This window comes from Neopelma chrysocephalum, unplaced genomic scaffold, assembly GCF_003984885.1.
Source record: "Neopelma chrysocephalum unplaced genomic scaffold, ASM398488v2 Primary Assembly neopelma1_69, whole genome shotgun sequence".
NCBI lineage: Eukaryota > Metazoa > Chordata > Aves > Passeriformes > Pipridae > Neopelma > Neopelma chrysocephalum.
Window position 1 is genome coordinate 2,216,156 of NW_020897729.1, and position 13,449 is coordinate 2,229,604.

At 49.4% G+C, this 13,449-nt stretch overlaps 3 protein-coding genes across 8 annotated transcripts in view; all 3 read left to right on the plus strand.

The window, feature by feature from the left end:
* Positions 1 to 141: 141 nt before the first annotated feature.
* On the plus strand, positions 142 to 4,408 carry RPL35A (ribosomal protein L35a). Its single transcript, XM_027685801.1, has 5 exons — positions 142 to 224; positions 510 to 552; positions 2,171 to 2,323; positions 3,392 to 3,536; positions 4,350 to 4,408. Exons 2-5 carry the CDS (start codon positions 542 to 544, stop codon positions 4,371 to 4,373), a joined length of 333 nt encoding a protein of 110 aa, XP_027541602.1. The 5' UTR covers positions 142 to 224; positions 510 to 541; the 3' UTR covers positions 4,374 to 4,408.
* A 119-nt stretch (positions 4,409 to 4,527) lies between these two features.
* On the plus strand, positions 4,528 to 8,205 carry LOC113968844. 6 transcript variants are annotated; one of them, XM_027685793.1, is made up of 5 exons: positions 5,268 to 5,310; positions 6,009 to 6,017; positions 6,233 to 6,820; positions 7,285 to 7,418; positions 8,140 to 8,205. In XM_027685793.1, the coding sequence occupies exons 3-4, from the start codon at positions 6,262 to 6,264 to the stop codon at positions 7,389 to 7,391; spliced, it is 666 nt and encodes a 221-aa protein (XP_027541594.1). In that variant the 5' UTR covers positions 5,268 to 5,310; positions 6,009 to 6,017; positions 6,233 to 6,261; the 3' UTR covers positions 7,392 to 7,418; positions 8,140 to 8,205. The 6 variants fall into 6 exon arrangements, with proteins under 6 accessions (XP_027541595.1, XP_027541593.1, XP_027541591.1 ...); XM_027685794.1 differs by lacking the exons at positions 5,268 to 5,310; positions 6,009 to 6,017 and adding an exon at positions 4,528 to 5,078 and having other exon boundaries at positions 6,230 to 6,820; XM_027685792.1 differs by lacking the exons at positions 5,268 to 5,310; positions 6,009 to 6,017 and adding an exon at positions 4,528 to 5,078.
* Positions 8,206 to 13,019: 4,814 nt separating this feature from the next.
* Positions 13,020 to 13,449, plus strand: part of CUNH2orf72 (chromosome unknown C2orf72 homolog) — a 5,255-nt gene continuing 4,825 nt past the window's right edge. The window contains exon 1 of the mRNA XM_027685899.1: positions 13,020 to 13,349. Coding sequence (XP_027541700.1) covers positions 13,020 to 13,349 — 330 coding nt within the window. The remainder of the gene's footprint in view (positions 13,350 to 13,449) is intronic.

Consider the following 13,449-nt stretch of genomic DNA (forward strand, 5'->3'; position numbering starts at 1 on the left):
CGGTATCTCCCGGCCAGGATCGCCCCCGGGAGGACGCGAGTATGGGGCGAGGGGCGCGGCAAGGGCGGCGCGGAGGCCGTTGTACCCCCTCCACCATCACCACCATCATCTCGGTGCCGCCCGCTCAGGCGGTGTCCGAGCGGCCCTTGGCGGGTCCTTGCGGCGGGCTTCCCGGCGGGCCGCGCGGGGCGGGTCTTTCTGGCCGCCATCTTGGGGCGCTCGGGGTGAGGCGGAGCGGGGCCGGCGGGGCTCGGGCCGGGCAGCGGGGCCGGGCGGGGCCGCCCCCCCGCGGGGCTCGGCGGCGGGCGCGGGGCTCCCGGGGCTCTCCAGATGGCGCGGTGCGGGGCGGGGAGAGCGCGGGATGGCGCCGATGCGCGGCGGATGGTGCCCGCCGCTGGTCGGGGCCCTGGGCCGGAGGCGCCCGGGGCGGCCGCGCTGTGGGGGAGCGGAGGGTGACGGGGCTCAGGGTGGCCTCCGAGTGACCGCTCATCGCTGTGTGTCGTTTCCAGGCCTGCCGGGACCGGGTCTGCGGGAGGACGCCATGACCGGGAGGTGAGTGACTGTCCGGGGGGGCTCCGCTCGCTGCTCACCTGGGCATTTCTGGGAGTGTTAAAACAGTGGGCAGTGATCCGTGTTCCTGTGGCTGCTCTAGTTTTCCAGGATGACTACTCTGCCCAGTGTCCTGCTTGACCCACAGATATGTGTCCCTATTCCGAAGCTGCTGTCACGGGCTGTTACAGCTGTTGTAAGGGTGTGCCACGCTTTCCTTGGCCTGTCACTAAATGCAGGATATCGATGGTGGTTTTGTTAGTACAGTGTTTGTGGAGCTCTAGTGTGCAGGAGAGGCTTGGACATCTTGCTCTCTTGAGTAAGGGAGCTATTGTGCCATCGAGATTTTTTGTTGATGTAGGGATTGAGCTTGTAAATGGGGGGGATTGACTGAGTACTCTGTTGTCCAGAGGGGTTGTGGACTCCTCCCTGGAAGTGTTCAAGGCCGGGTTCGATGGGGTTCTGAGCAACCTGGTCTAGTGGAAGGTGGCTCATGGCAAGGGGGTTGGAAATAGGTGGTCTCTAATGTCCCTTCCAACCCAAACCATTCGATGGTTCTGTGAATCACAGCTTTGTCTTGACGTTTATCTATGGAGTTCCTCTCCTGTTATACATGTGTGGCAGGGAGAACTGGATATCTCAGCTTGATCCTGCTGTATCCCGGGACAGGTGGTGGATGCAGTTGGGACAGATGTGCTGTGTACACGGTGCGTGGAGCAGCCTTATAATGGCTTTACCTGGGGAGTGCAGACAGGACTTTGTCCTTAAGAGTTGCTGTGGAGTCTGTGTCCAGTGGATGTGGAGTTGTGTCTCTGGCTGCCTCCAGAGGCTGCAACTAATTCCTTTGAGGCTACAAATTAGGAGCAGTTTGTACTTTTTGTAGGAGTTACTGCAAGACAGGAGGCTGTTTTCATGGTGTGTAGACAAGAAGCTGTGTTTATTCATCATAGTATCAGTAGACAGTTGGAAGATAATGGCCAGTCTTCGCGAACGAAGATTTTGGGAAAGGTCTTTTACCTTTCCAGCCTGCGCAATGGATTTTTTAGGTGAGACACAGCCTGCGCTGAACTGAGCCCACCCTTTAATCCTAAGGTTCATCTGCCGGGGCCAAGCGCGCTTGGACAATGGCAGTGAGGTCCTCAGGACGTAGGTTTGTTTAGAGTGACCTTCTCATAGATGGATGGCCTCACAGGCCTAACGGGCTCCATCTGCCCGGGGGACTGGGATTCGAACCTGGGTCGCAGCAGTGAGAGTCCCGCATGCTAACCACTAGGCCACCAGGGGTCCCCTACATGTCTTTATCGAGACACTTTTCCGACATCAGTGGGTGGAGATCTCCGCTGGCTCAGGGAATCACCTGTGAGACAGTTGGAAACATCACCTGCTAATGCTGAAACACTTCAGCTTTAGTGTAAAGCCTGTAGTGTGGTGTCAGAAAGCTGCACAGTTCTCATAAATACTTCATGACGGGGTACTTGGGTTTCCTCTGTTCACTGAATGTAAGGATTTGCAGTGATTTGTAAAGGTGGGGTTTTTCCTCTGCTGAAATAGCACGTGATTTATTTTTATTTTTGTTACCTTGGAGTGAATTGTAACTTGCAAACGTTCTTCATGTCTCCAGGCTGTGGTGCAAGGCCATTTTTGCTGGCTACAAACGTGGCCTCCGAAACCAGCGGGAGCACACGGCTCTTCTGAAGATTGAAGGTGTTTATGCTCGCCAGGAGACAGACTTCTACCTGGGCAAGAGGTGTGCCTATGTGTACAAAGCTAAAAAGTAAGTCACTTTTTATTTTTATGTTGAATTAGCCAACTCTTGTGTCAGCTTTTGCACTTGCCAGGATGTGAGCAGGCTGTTCACAGAGCTGTTGTTAAAACAAAAATTAATTGTGCTGGATTTATGAATAGAGTGTCCGTGGAGTGCTTTGTGGACCAGTTTCCTGGCTTAGTTTTGTTTTAAAAGTTCTTGGTTATTTTTGCTTTAGTTGGATGATATGTTTTAATTTAGACAATTATATTCTGTGAAATAATCATTCACTTCTTAAATGGTGTGTTAAGAGAGCAAATGGGATGAGAAGCAAGTTTTGCCAGAGAGTGGCGAAAACTAAAGGTGGGTTGATAGAGTAAATTGAGATGAGGTGCATTTGTGTGGAGTTGAGCACTATGAGCTCTTGAGTTACTTAAACAATAGATTTTGTGAAGCCTGGAGGAATTTGTATCCTGGCTTTTGTGTGGCCATGTCAGAGCACTCTCTGTCACTTCTGGTCTGCTGCCATTGGAAGATAGATGCCTTGAGAACAGCAACTTATTACCTTTCACTTCTTTTGTTTTTTATTTTGTTGAGTGTAGTTGTTAGTATTCAAAATTGCCTTGAATAAAATTGATTAGATTGTTAACTTGACCACCATAATTTCCAACGTATGGCACATGGCTGTTCATCTAAAGCACTTTATGCCATCTTTTCTAGTGGCTTATTCTTTCCTTGCCTTTGTTGTGTGTGGAGAAATCTTATAAATAAGGTGTTGTATTTTCTTTGGAGTTGAAAGTTTTCGGTATGAACACATTAGCAGCAGAGTTTTCCAAATTTTTGAGCCTGGTAACTTGTTAAGAGTTCTCCAGTGGAGCTTCTGGCAAATTACAAGCTGTAATATCTACCTGTTTGAGAGGTACAGTGAAAATTCCAGGCCTGGCAAATTTCACAAGTAAATGAAAGTGGAAGTTGGTCTGGTTAAAGAAGGCTGTGGAATAAAGTTATTGAGGTGCCTTGAAGAGGCCGCACTGTCGCTGATGGTGACAGCAGAGCTGTGACTGCTGTGCTCAGCTGTTCCTTTCCTCTCTTCCCCAGCAACACCGTAACTCCCGGGGGGAAGCCCAACAGGACACGGGTGATCTGGGGGAAGGTGACACGGGCCCATGGCAACAGTGGCATGGTCCGTGCCAAGTTCCGCTCCAACCTTCCTGCCAAGGCCATTGGACACAGAATCCGGGTGGTAAGTGGATTTATTTTGGCAACAAGATATTTATTGGCAGTTTTCAGGGTGCATTTTTATTCCACATAGGAGGAGGGAACACTTGAACTGTGGTTTTGTTCTGTTGGTGTCGTGTTCAACATGGCTTAGTGATTGTGTTCCTTTTGGAGCCAGGAGAGGCTTATTCCTGGCTTCTTGGGCTCAGGGGATTTGTGTCATTGCCAGGGGCCTGTGTGCTTGCTTGGGTTGTCTGGAAAGGCTCTTCAAGTTCCAGGACTCAGGTCCCTTCCAAAGCGACCTTGATTTCTTTTTCTGGATCTTTTCCATGTATTTTTGCACCCTTCTACTCCAGTTTCTACCTGTTCATTTTTCTACTACCTCCCAAATGTTGTAACTGAGGGGAATGGTGTCCTAACGGGTCCCCCGCTACCTGCTCCACAGTCAGTGGAGCACAGGGCTTCAGTGAGACTGTACCTTTTGGTCCCTCACCCAGAGTTGTGATGCAGTATTTTCATACTGATGATGTCAAAAGGAGTATCAGAGGGGTGCAGCCCTTCCTTTCTGCCTCTTTCCTGTGCCTTAGAAAAAGCACAGTAGGAGCAGCACAGTTAAATCCTGAATCTAGAGCCATGGGACTGGCAGGAGGGCTGGCAAAGTGCTACTACAAGGCACTGAACCACCTGTTGGGCTTTTCCGTTGTCACACCTCTTCTCTGTAAACTGGGGGGTTGCTTTTGTAGCAGTTGAAGAGATTGATGGTCTAGATTGTGACTGCAAAACTTGTGTTTAAAAACAAGATATCTAACATGATTCTATCTGGTTTTGTGTTTTACAGATGCTGTATCCATCTAGGATCTGAATTTTTATTGAAAATAAAATGGAGAATCTGTTTAACTTTTGTACATTTCTGTTTTTTATCCCCTCCACCAATTTTGAGGGACTTCTTTCTCAGTAGTGTATCAGAGTTGACAGCACAGAGATGCTGTTGGGACACAAAGCTGCACAGTGGAACAGGGATTGGATACATTCCTGGTGAGGTGTTTGTAGAGCAGGCTGCACTCTGAAGATAAATAACTGCCACTTCTGTGCTTCCTGTCATGGAATCAATATCACACATGTTTAGCTCATTGCAGGGCTAAACAGTAAATGTTTGCAACCTCACAAACTGCACACAACTGTTGTATAGAACACTAGAAGTGTTTCCTTGCTGACATAGTAGAGGGGAACTTGCTGCACATGGTGCTGAACTGTTGGTGGGACAAAACTGTAATTGTGACATCCTGCCCTTAAGAGTGGGATGTCACAGTGGTGGGACACTAAGTCCTAGCAGGTGCAAGTTCTCTCTCACATCTGAAGATAGTAGTTCCACTAGAATCCTGAATAATGAGTTCGTGTGTACCTGGGCAGCACACGTGCCTGTAGTGTCTGCTCTGGGGAATTTATTTAAACCCGTTTTCATCACAGCTCTGTAGTGCCTGAGTGTTAACACTGGCTGGATTCCTGGCTTTATCCCACTGTCTCATGTGAGGCGAGGATCTTCACATCACTTTCACAGCTGTCTAAGGTTTGTTGAACAAGAAGGGTGGTGAAAAATGAGTTTTAAGTCTTGAAGTGTGAGGCTCAGAGTATCTGAGTACATCCCCCCAAAACACAAGGGAGATATGAGACAACTGCCAGTTGTCATGGTTGCTGCTGATGTCATAGTCCCAAAATGACCTGTGGATACCCTGGGTGGGCAATTCCACACATTCTGTGTAGATCCATCATTTTCAATGCATCCCTAGTCAGGCAGGCAGGTGAGTCCTTGGCTCATCCCTCCCTGGGCCTGTTCCAGTGCAGTCCCTCCTTCCCAGAGGATGTGAGCTTCCTTCTCCCTGCCTGGCCCTGCTGCCAGTTATGTGTCAGGGAGCCCTCTGAGCTGTTGGCTTTGTGTGTCTCCTGCAGTGGGCTGGTATTTCACAGCTAATCCTCTTCGTTCTGAAGGAACTGGAGTAGTTGTATGTGCAGAGTACATTGTTGGGTAAATCAAACTTTCTTTTGAATGGGAATTAGAAAACTGGACCTGTCTGCTTAGCTGTGGTATAGAAGTGATTTTGCTGGACTTGCTTCAAGATCTAATCCTGCTGCCAGTGCTGTCCCTGGCAGCAGGAGGGCCATTGCTGTGGAAAGCTGCATTTTTTTAACACGGGGAAACTGCAGCTTAGGGGATGTTGAGCCAAGTCAAGTAGGGCTTTGGCCTTCCACAACTACCAGTGGGTTCTACACATAGGATTCAAAGAAAGATGGGTGGAATTTTCAGATTTAGCCATGAGAGGAGAAGGAGGAGGAAACATAGTGAGCAAATTTGACTGTAACAACAGGTTGGTAGGCTTGTGGTCACTACCATGTAGCTGGATTTTGCTGAGGAGAAGGTAGTAAGTCCTCTTGAGTTTGATGCCTAAAAATACATAATGATCCCTTTTCTCTCTCCTGTCATCTTTTTCTACTGTACCAGACTGCTGAGGTACAAAGCCTGTTTCTGGGAGGTCCAACATCAAACAGCACAAGGCTGCAATTTTTGAATCTTTGTGTCAAAACTCTGCTATTTCCTTTCATGTTCATTTGGTCCCACCAAACTGAGCGTTTGCTGCTCAGAGCAGCAGGTGCTGCCTGTTTTGAGGACTGTGCTGTGCAACTGCCTTTGCTACAGCAACCCCCTTCCACTCCTTTCCCCAGCAGCACAGCAAACTGACGTGTGGAAGGAAGCTATGGCATCAAAGGAGCCTGCCTCCTTTGTGGACCGGACCACCTGGGAGCTCCTCAACCTGCTGGACATGCTGGGAAGGCGGAATGGACGGGTGGGAGTGATGGAGGTGGACGATGCCGAATCAAGAGCCCCCTCATTGCTGGTGGACTTTACCCGGGACCTGTGTGGCACAGGTGACATCAAACATAAGCCACAGCAGGCAGGGACTGAGGGAAAGGAAGAGGAGGATGTGATCCCGCCACATCTGATCTTTATGCTGTGGCAAGCCAGTGTGTTGAAGAGGCTCATGCAGTGGGATCACTTGGATGAGGCCATCCGGGATGTGAGGAACCTCCTCCCTTGCCTGCCGGATGTGCTGGTGCTTGTGATGATCCGTCCAGACCGCCAGGAGCAGCTGGACCAGGCAGTGAAAGCAATGAGGAGAATGCAGTGTGTGCTGGATGGGGCCCTGCAACTGCCTGTGGAGACAGCGATCTACAGCCCAGGCCAGCCTGGAAGTGTCCTGGAAGCAAAGAGAGCTGCCTGTAGAGCACTGAGAGAAGCCTTGAACTGCCATGAAGGTAACTGGTGACACAGCTAAACACGTAGCTGAGGGACAGACAGGGTTTTTGGAAACAAAAACATGCTCTGCGTGGAGCAGGGAGGAGTCTGAGAGACACTGTAGATGGAAGTGGTGCTTGGTGGCTGGATTCAGATATAGGAGGGAAGATAAGCTGGACCTTGCAGGCAATGTGAGCCGGAAAAAAGAGTGAGTGCTTAAGCATAGGGATGAGGATGAACAATGTGTCTGAGCCAACTGTGTCCTCTAAGTCAGATGGTGGTGGCTCTTGCCCCAAACCAGACGTGGCTACAGAAATGCTGCTCAGTGTAAGAGCTGCAGTTCTGACTCCACTGCTGGGACTTTCTCTGATGATGTTAACAGTTCTTCACTGGAGGGATGTGTCAACCTTTCTGGGTGAGCCATAGGCCAAAGCTTTGAATAGGATGATGCCAACTGTTCTGTCATTTGCGTTTCCTCCCCTAGAAGTCGACTCCCAGGAGCCATTTATTATTTCGCTCCCGGAGCTCAGATACTGCCGTGTTCTGCCTGAACGTAGGGAAGACAAGGTATCAAAGACGGATGGAGAATGAATTCCCTTGGGCAGCAGAACCTGTCAGGTTGGTTTTAGCACTGTTCACCTGGATGTCCTTTTGCAGAACACTTCCCTCCTGGTGCCTTGCTTGTCTGCCCAGGCCTTCTGCATGGATATAATTCATTTTGCGGCTGCTGCCAGAAGGGGACACTGCGCCCTCAGCATCACACTGTCCTTGCCACAAACCTCAGAGTTCTTTGCTGCACTGGCCGAACAATCTACCCCAGGAAACTTCTATCAAAAATCACTCAGTTTCTGCTTTGCATAAAATGCCTTGCTTGATTATCAAAATCTCCCTGAGAAACCTGTCCCTAAGAGACCAGCTTCCAGCAGAGAGGGAATCAGAGCAGGCCAGAGGCCTCTGGATTTAAACTGTCCCAAAACTGAGATAGTGAAAGAAACTCAGAGCTAAGACCTAAGACCATGTTTTCCCAAGAAAGCCTGGATGCAGGGGTCTTTGGAATGTAGTTCCCATCAACACAAAGCTCCTGAAACTCCCCAGGGTTCTTTGTAGCAGGGAGCTGACCTTACATCCAAGTGGATACCAATAGACATCCAGCAGGTTGAATTATTGGGATGGGTTATTTTAGATGGAAGGAACTGTGGGAGCAGTAGATTAAGTCCAATTACCCATATAATAGCTGAACTTATTTCCCATCCTCTCTGGGCATGGAAAGGCACTATGGGTAGCTGCCTGGTTTTGTATTGGGAGTTTAAATGTATTTCTTTTCTGGTTTTTTTTACAGATCTTTTCTTGCCCTAAGGTCTTCATTATCATCAAAAGAAGGATTAAAAGCTTGATATTTATGTCATTTCTGTGTGTCTTTGTGTGTATCTATAAGCTTTAAAGCTTGTATTTAAGACTACGAAACTCCTGCTGAAGCTGCAGGTTTGTGCAGTATGGTACAGAAGGGTTGGGATTTGGGGGTGGTACAGAGCCTCTGAACCAACAATTTTCAGGGAAAGGATCCTCCAGCTTATTTTTTAAATATGGGCTCTTTCCACATCCTTAAGTACCATGTGCTTTTACGAAACAAAAAACCTTGGTGTGGGTGTTCGGGTAGTGCTGGTGCTTGGCAGCCTTTTGGATGAGGTGACCCAATTGCTCTGTTGTGGAAGAGACTGTCCACGAGCATTTGGGCATCTGAAGAGGAATTACGCCCTTCACTAGCGAGGACATTGACTTTTATTTTATGGATGAAGCTAATGCAAGACGTGTGTAGTTCAGGCTGTTTGTGAGTGTAGGAAGGTTGGTGTTAAGAGCCTCCTGATGAGCGCATTAGGACATCCTTAAAGCAAGTAGCCACGATGAGATCCTGTGTTTCTGTTATTTCCTGTGGCATCTGAAATGCATGGATAACCAGCAAAATCCAGGCTTAGGCTGTGCAGCTCTCAAGTTTCTCCTTTGGCAGCATGTTTGCACTGTGTTCAGGCACTTTTGTGCAGGGTGATGTGCAGCACTGCCAAGCACTGCTGGTGAAAGGGGAAAGAAACTTTGAGGCTGAAATCCTGGCCAGGGCCTGGGAGCACAGGAATGCCCTGCAAGGGCAAGTGATGTAGCCACAGGGAAGTGTGGCTGGGATGAGGAGGAGAGGAGGCAGAATGCCATGGATGCTCTCAAGCTGCAACCTTGCTTCATTCTCCATCTAATCCTGGGCGAATATACAGGAGTCTTAGAGCTCCCTGCTCTGCTGCTGGGACTGCTACCCCAACTTGCTGTAGTCCAACAAAGGCAAGTCATGGGACATCTCCTCTTTAAATGCTGAATGCCTTTCTCACTTTGACTAATGCAGGGTTGGTGGGTTCTCACATGACAGCTCTGCTGCCAGGCTGGCCAGGAGTAAAGAGCTGTGGCCTGAACCCTCTCCACCCAGCTCAGCTGCAGCCCAAGGAGGAGGCACCAGCAGGCATAAGGAGCACTGCTGCATGGCCCAGAAGTCTGCCAAGGGCAACAGCTCTACTCCCAGAACAGAAGAGAACAACCTGCTCTGCTCAGCTGGCATCACACATTGTAAGCAGCAGAGAGCAGCTGTCCTGTGGGCTCTTGGCACCTGAGCATCTGTGTGTAACCTCTGGAAGATGATCTTGCTCAAGACAGCACGTAAGCCAAGCTTTGCTGTCCAGATCAAGCTTGTACATTTCTGAAACACCCTTGCCTAGCCCTGCTCCTCACTGATCTGGCACTATGTGCCCAGGCAAAGCCCAATGGCCTTTTGGTGCCATGTAGTGTACCAGAAGGGCCCCTCTGTGGCCTCTTTCAGGGCTCAACAGTGTCAGCACAAGTAGAACCAAATCCGCCTGCTCTGCCCATCAGAGCAACTCCAGCCTGGGAAGCTGATGATCTGCCCTTTCTTTGCCTTTTTAAAGAGAGCAGTTCTGAGAACCTGAGAGCTTGGCCTGTGGCAAGAAGAGGCTTTGTGGAGGAGGATGGAGGAGGCAAGAGGGAGCCGTGAGGGAGGCAGGAGGGGCTGCATCTGCCTGCAGTGGTCCCCAGCTACTGGTTTCCATCTTGGTGACATTTGGGGTGATTTTTTAAGAGGTGCTGCAAAAGGTAAGCACAGAAAAGCTGGGCTGCTGGTGTCAAAGGCACATGTGTACTGGGAAAGAATGGAGACTGGTGGCTGTGAACAGCTAGTCATGGGTCCTGGTGTCAAACCAAAAGCAAGGTCCAGATGAGGGTCTGGTAGGACAGCCAGAAAAAAGACCGAAAGAGGCAGCTTGGTCCTTGGGTCTGATTTCATATTTATTGCCAGTTTTTCAACATCTTCCGGTGGAGGTTTAAAGAGCAGAGCAGCCTGAGGGGCAGCCTCCATCCATCTCTAAGGTGACAGGCACAGGCATCTCTCCTATTATGTGATCACAACTGACACAACAGTTTGGGCTCCCTGCACATGGCCCTGTGCCAGGTTCCCATCCTCCTCTTCAGACATACCTTCCAATGCCCCTTTGCCATCCAGAAAGGGATGATGACTTAAGGAAACATAAGGAAACTTAAGACAGCTCCAGAGATGGGCAGGAAGAGGCACAGCTTTCAAAGAGAACAGGATTTGGGAGAAGAGAGGCAGGGAAATCTTTGAGGTTCCCCATCAGGAAGCCAGGGTGTGTCCCAGGCGTAGGGCAGCCAGGAACTTCCCAACTTTATTTGCTTATGGTGTGTAACCTCCCATGAGTGGAGCTCAAAGAAGTGTGATGACTTGCATGGATCCAGGCCAGGGCTGAGTTGGTACAGGCTGCCATGGACCAAAACTGGGGCTGACCCAGCTGTCCCTGGAGGTCTGGGGCAAGGGGACCTGGGCAGAACAAAGCGATGACCCAGCTTGGATTTCGTTGTGACTGAACTTGTAACAAAAAGGGTTCTGGCTGGTTTGATACAAAGTTCAAGCTCCAATGGATGAAAAATAGGAAGGGGTTTGTGTTCAGGGGCCAGAAAGATGGAGAGGAGTTTTGGAGAAGGTCACTGGAGGAGACGGGAAGAGCCATGGAGGAGTGAACAGGAGACAGGCTAGAAGGGTATCAGTGGAACTAGGATGTTCAGGGCAATGGGATAGATGAGGTTTGGGGTATTTTCTTCTCTCACAATTACCTCCTCTGCTACTTCTTTGGGGGACCCTAGCAGATATCCCTGGATGAAGAGCTTAGTGAGTGCTGCTGCCCTGCAGCAATGCTCCTGGTAGTGCTGCACAATTAAAGCAGATGCTTTCCAGCAACTCATAAGGACGTGTTTTTCCAAAGCAGTAAATTGAAGCAGTCTTGGAGAACAGGTCTGTGACAGAGCACTTGTGCAAAGATTTGCTAAGGCTTAGCTTGTCAGCAGCCAGTTCCCATTCCTGGCTGGCTCAGAGGCTTTTCCATGTGCTCCTGTGAGCACCAATGCTAAGCTGGGTCACTAAACATTGGGCTCAGAGCTACTCCCACAGAATTCCTCTCTGCACTTCTATCGTCAAAATTAGCAAGAGAATCCTTTTTCCTGTCCTCTTTCTACTCTCTTTAGAAGACACGTTAATCTTGGTAAATGCACCTCTTAGGGGCTCTAATCCAGTGGACCTTTGATTTTGTTTAGACTTCAAGACACTACTAATACACATGCCAAATTTATTTCTCTGAACAAAGCATCTTCTCTCCTCCTTTGAAGTCCAAAATGAGCAGCTGTTGTGTCTGCTCCAAACAGCTATGGGCATATGTAAGAGACGTAAGAGATGTGATTACTCTCATTTAGGGCTGTCTGTGATTGTGACTCTACCATTGTGACTGTCAGATGGATACTTGAAGGAGTGTCAGGCCTTCTAAATATATCTGTGTTTTTGCTCAGACTCCTGACAGGGCTCTGAAGACACTTTGTGGGGGACTACAAACGCTGCTGAGCTCATGATTGCCTCTGATCTGTTTGAGTGGTACCTCTTTAAGTAACACAAAGGGAGATAAAGTTGTATGTGCTATTAAATTTTACCTCTGTTAATGAGTAAAGAAATGTAAACAAGGTTGTTTGGGTATTGTGGGTGACATTCACCTTTCTAACCAGCCTTTGCTGGTGTGTACCCAAAATTAACTAAAGAATTGCAGTGGCCATGGAGAACAGTTCTATGTAGTCCCAAATATTAGTTTTTAGTGGCTGTCCTGGCAGTTACAACATTGTGGCTGCTGCAGAAAAGTAGCCAGTGGTGTGCTTTCTGAGCTGAGTTAGGAAGATAACTTCAATTTTTTCTATACCTTCTCTGCAAGATTTATCTTCATAAATCTTGGGAATTGCCTGCCTGAAAGCCAACTTCCCAATGCCTGAGGCATTTTGGCATCTCCAGGCTAGTCACTGGCACAGCACTGCTTGAAAACCCTGTGAGACCTGTACTGTAAATGGGCTGCACATCAGGGAGGGTGTAATGGGCACAGGACAGGCTGTGCTGGCAGCTCATAAGGAGTTTAAACACTCTGTGGGTCTTCTTGTGGCAGTCTGCAGGGAGATGAGGGTTTCTGGGACCATCACACCCTCTTGTCCCCTCCTGCTGCTGCTGGCAGAGCTCATGGTTCTGATTACACCTGGGTGGTTCCCCATTGGACCATGAGGCCCACGAGCAGGATTCTGAACAGATGAGAAAAAAATCCTTGTTAATACAAACCTGGACGATACTAAGGCCAGGCCTGGCTGTTGAGTTATGTCTGACTTTAGCCCTGCCTCAGCTGCTCTGAGGGCTATCATGTTGGCATGGAAGCATGGGCTCTTGCAACAATAGACCCTGATCTTTGGAAGAGGAGCCTAATCCTTCTGTTTTATCTCCCCTCTTCCCTCCCCATTTGCTTATCAGCACGTGTAATGAGTAAGTTACTTTTGCTAGGACCCAGGGCAGAAAGTCACTCTGAAGCCCTTGCCTGGGCTGTCTGGCCCCACGATGCTGGCCTGGGGTAGCATTTACTCAGATTGTCATACCTGGGGCAAATGTTTTCCAGGATTAAAACTGGTGATGCACAGTGACCTTCCCAAGCTGTCACACCTCTGTTGAGCCTGGGGACCAGCCTGTAGCACATCCCTCCTGCTGTGGCTGCTGATCTGCTGGGCTCTGGGGACAGATGGCCACGGGTAAGGGCAGGGAGCAGGCACCTGGCTCAGACACCTTCCTGGCACAAGTGTGCCCCTATGCACATGTTGGGAATCACTGATCCAGGGCAGGCACATGGATTTCGGCTCTGCTTTCACCCCCCAGTGAAAGATGGTTTGGCTCCAAACAGCCTCAGAGAGGGACTGGCCAAGGTGATTCTGGCCGTTTGCACCTTTGAGCTGTTTATCCCTTCCCAGGTTATTGCGATAAGATGTTACCGTTACCGGTTTGGAGGAGCCAGTTCTGATATGGCAGAGGGGAAGTATTTACCACATGCCATGGTTTGGAGCTTCCCCGTGCAAGTCCCAGGGCTGGGCACAGAGGCTTTCATTCACCATCAGACGGCAGAGCCAGCTTGTGGGATACATGTAACAAGAGCCAGCACTGAAGCCCTGACTAACGCTCCAGATTTACCCCTGCAAACATTTGTGCTTTGATGGGACATGTGTGTATCGCTGATGATGCTGG

Coding starts and splice junctions, on each gene's coding strand:
- RPL35A (XM_027685801.1), top strand. Junction 2,324..3,391: donor TATGTGTACAAAGCTAAAAA/GTAAGTCACTTT, acceptor TCTCTTCCCCAG/CAACACCGTAACTCCCGGGG. Junction 3,537..4,349: donor TTGGACACAGAATCCGGGTG/GTAAGTGGATTT, acceptor TGTGTTTTACAG/ATGCTGTATCCATCTAGGAT.
- LOC113968844 (XM_027685790.1), top strand. CDS start 5,226: ATGACCTGTGGATACCCTGGGTGGGCAATTCCACACATTCTGTGTAGA. Junction 5,311..6,229: donor ATCCCTAGTCAGGCAGGCAG/GTGAGTCCTTGG, acceptor TCCTTTCCCCAG/CAGCACAGCAAACTGACGTG. Junction 6,821..7,284: donor AGCCTTGAACTGCCATGAAG/GTAACTGGTGAC, acceptor TTCCTCCCCTAG/AAGTCGACTCCCAGGAGCCA.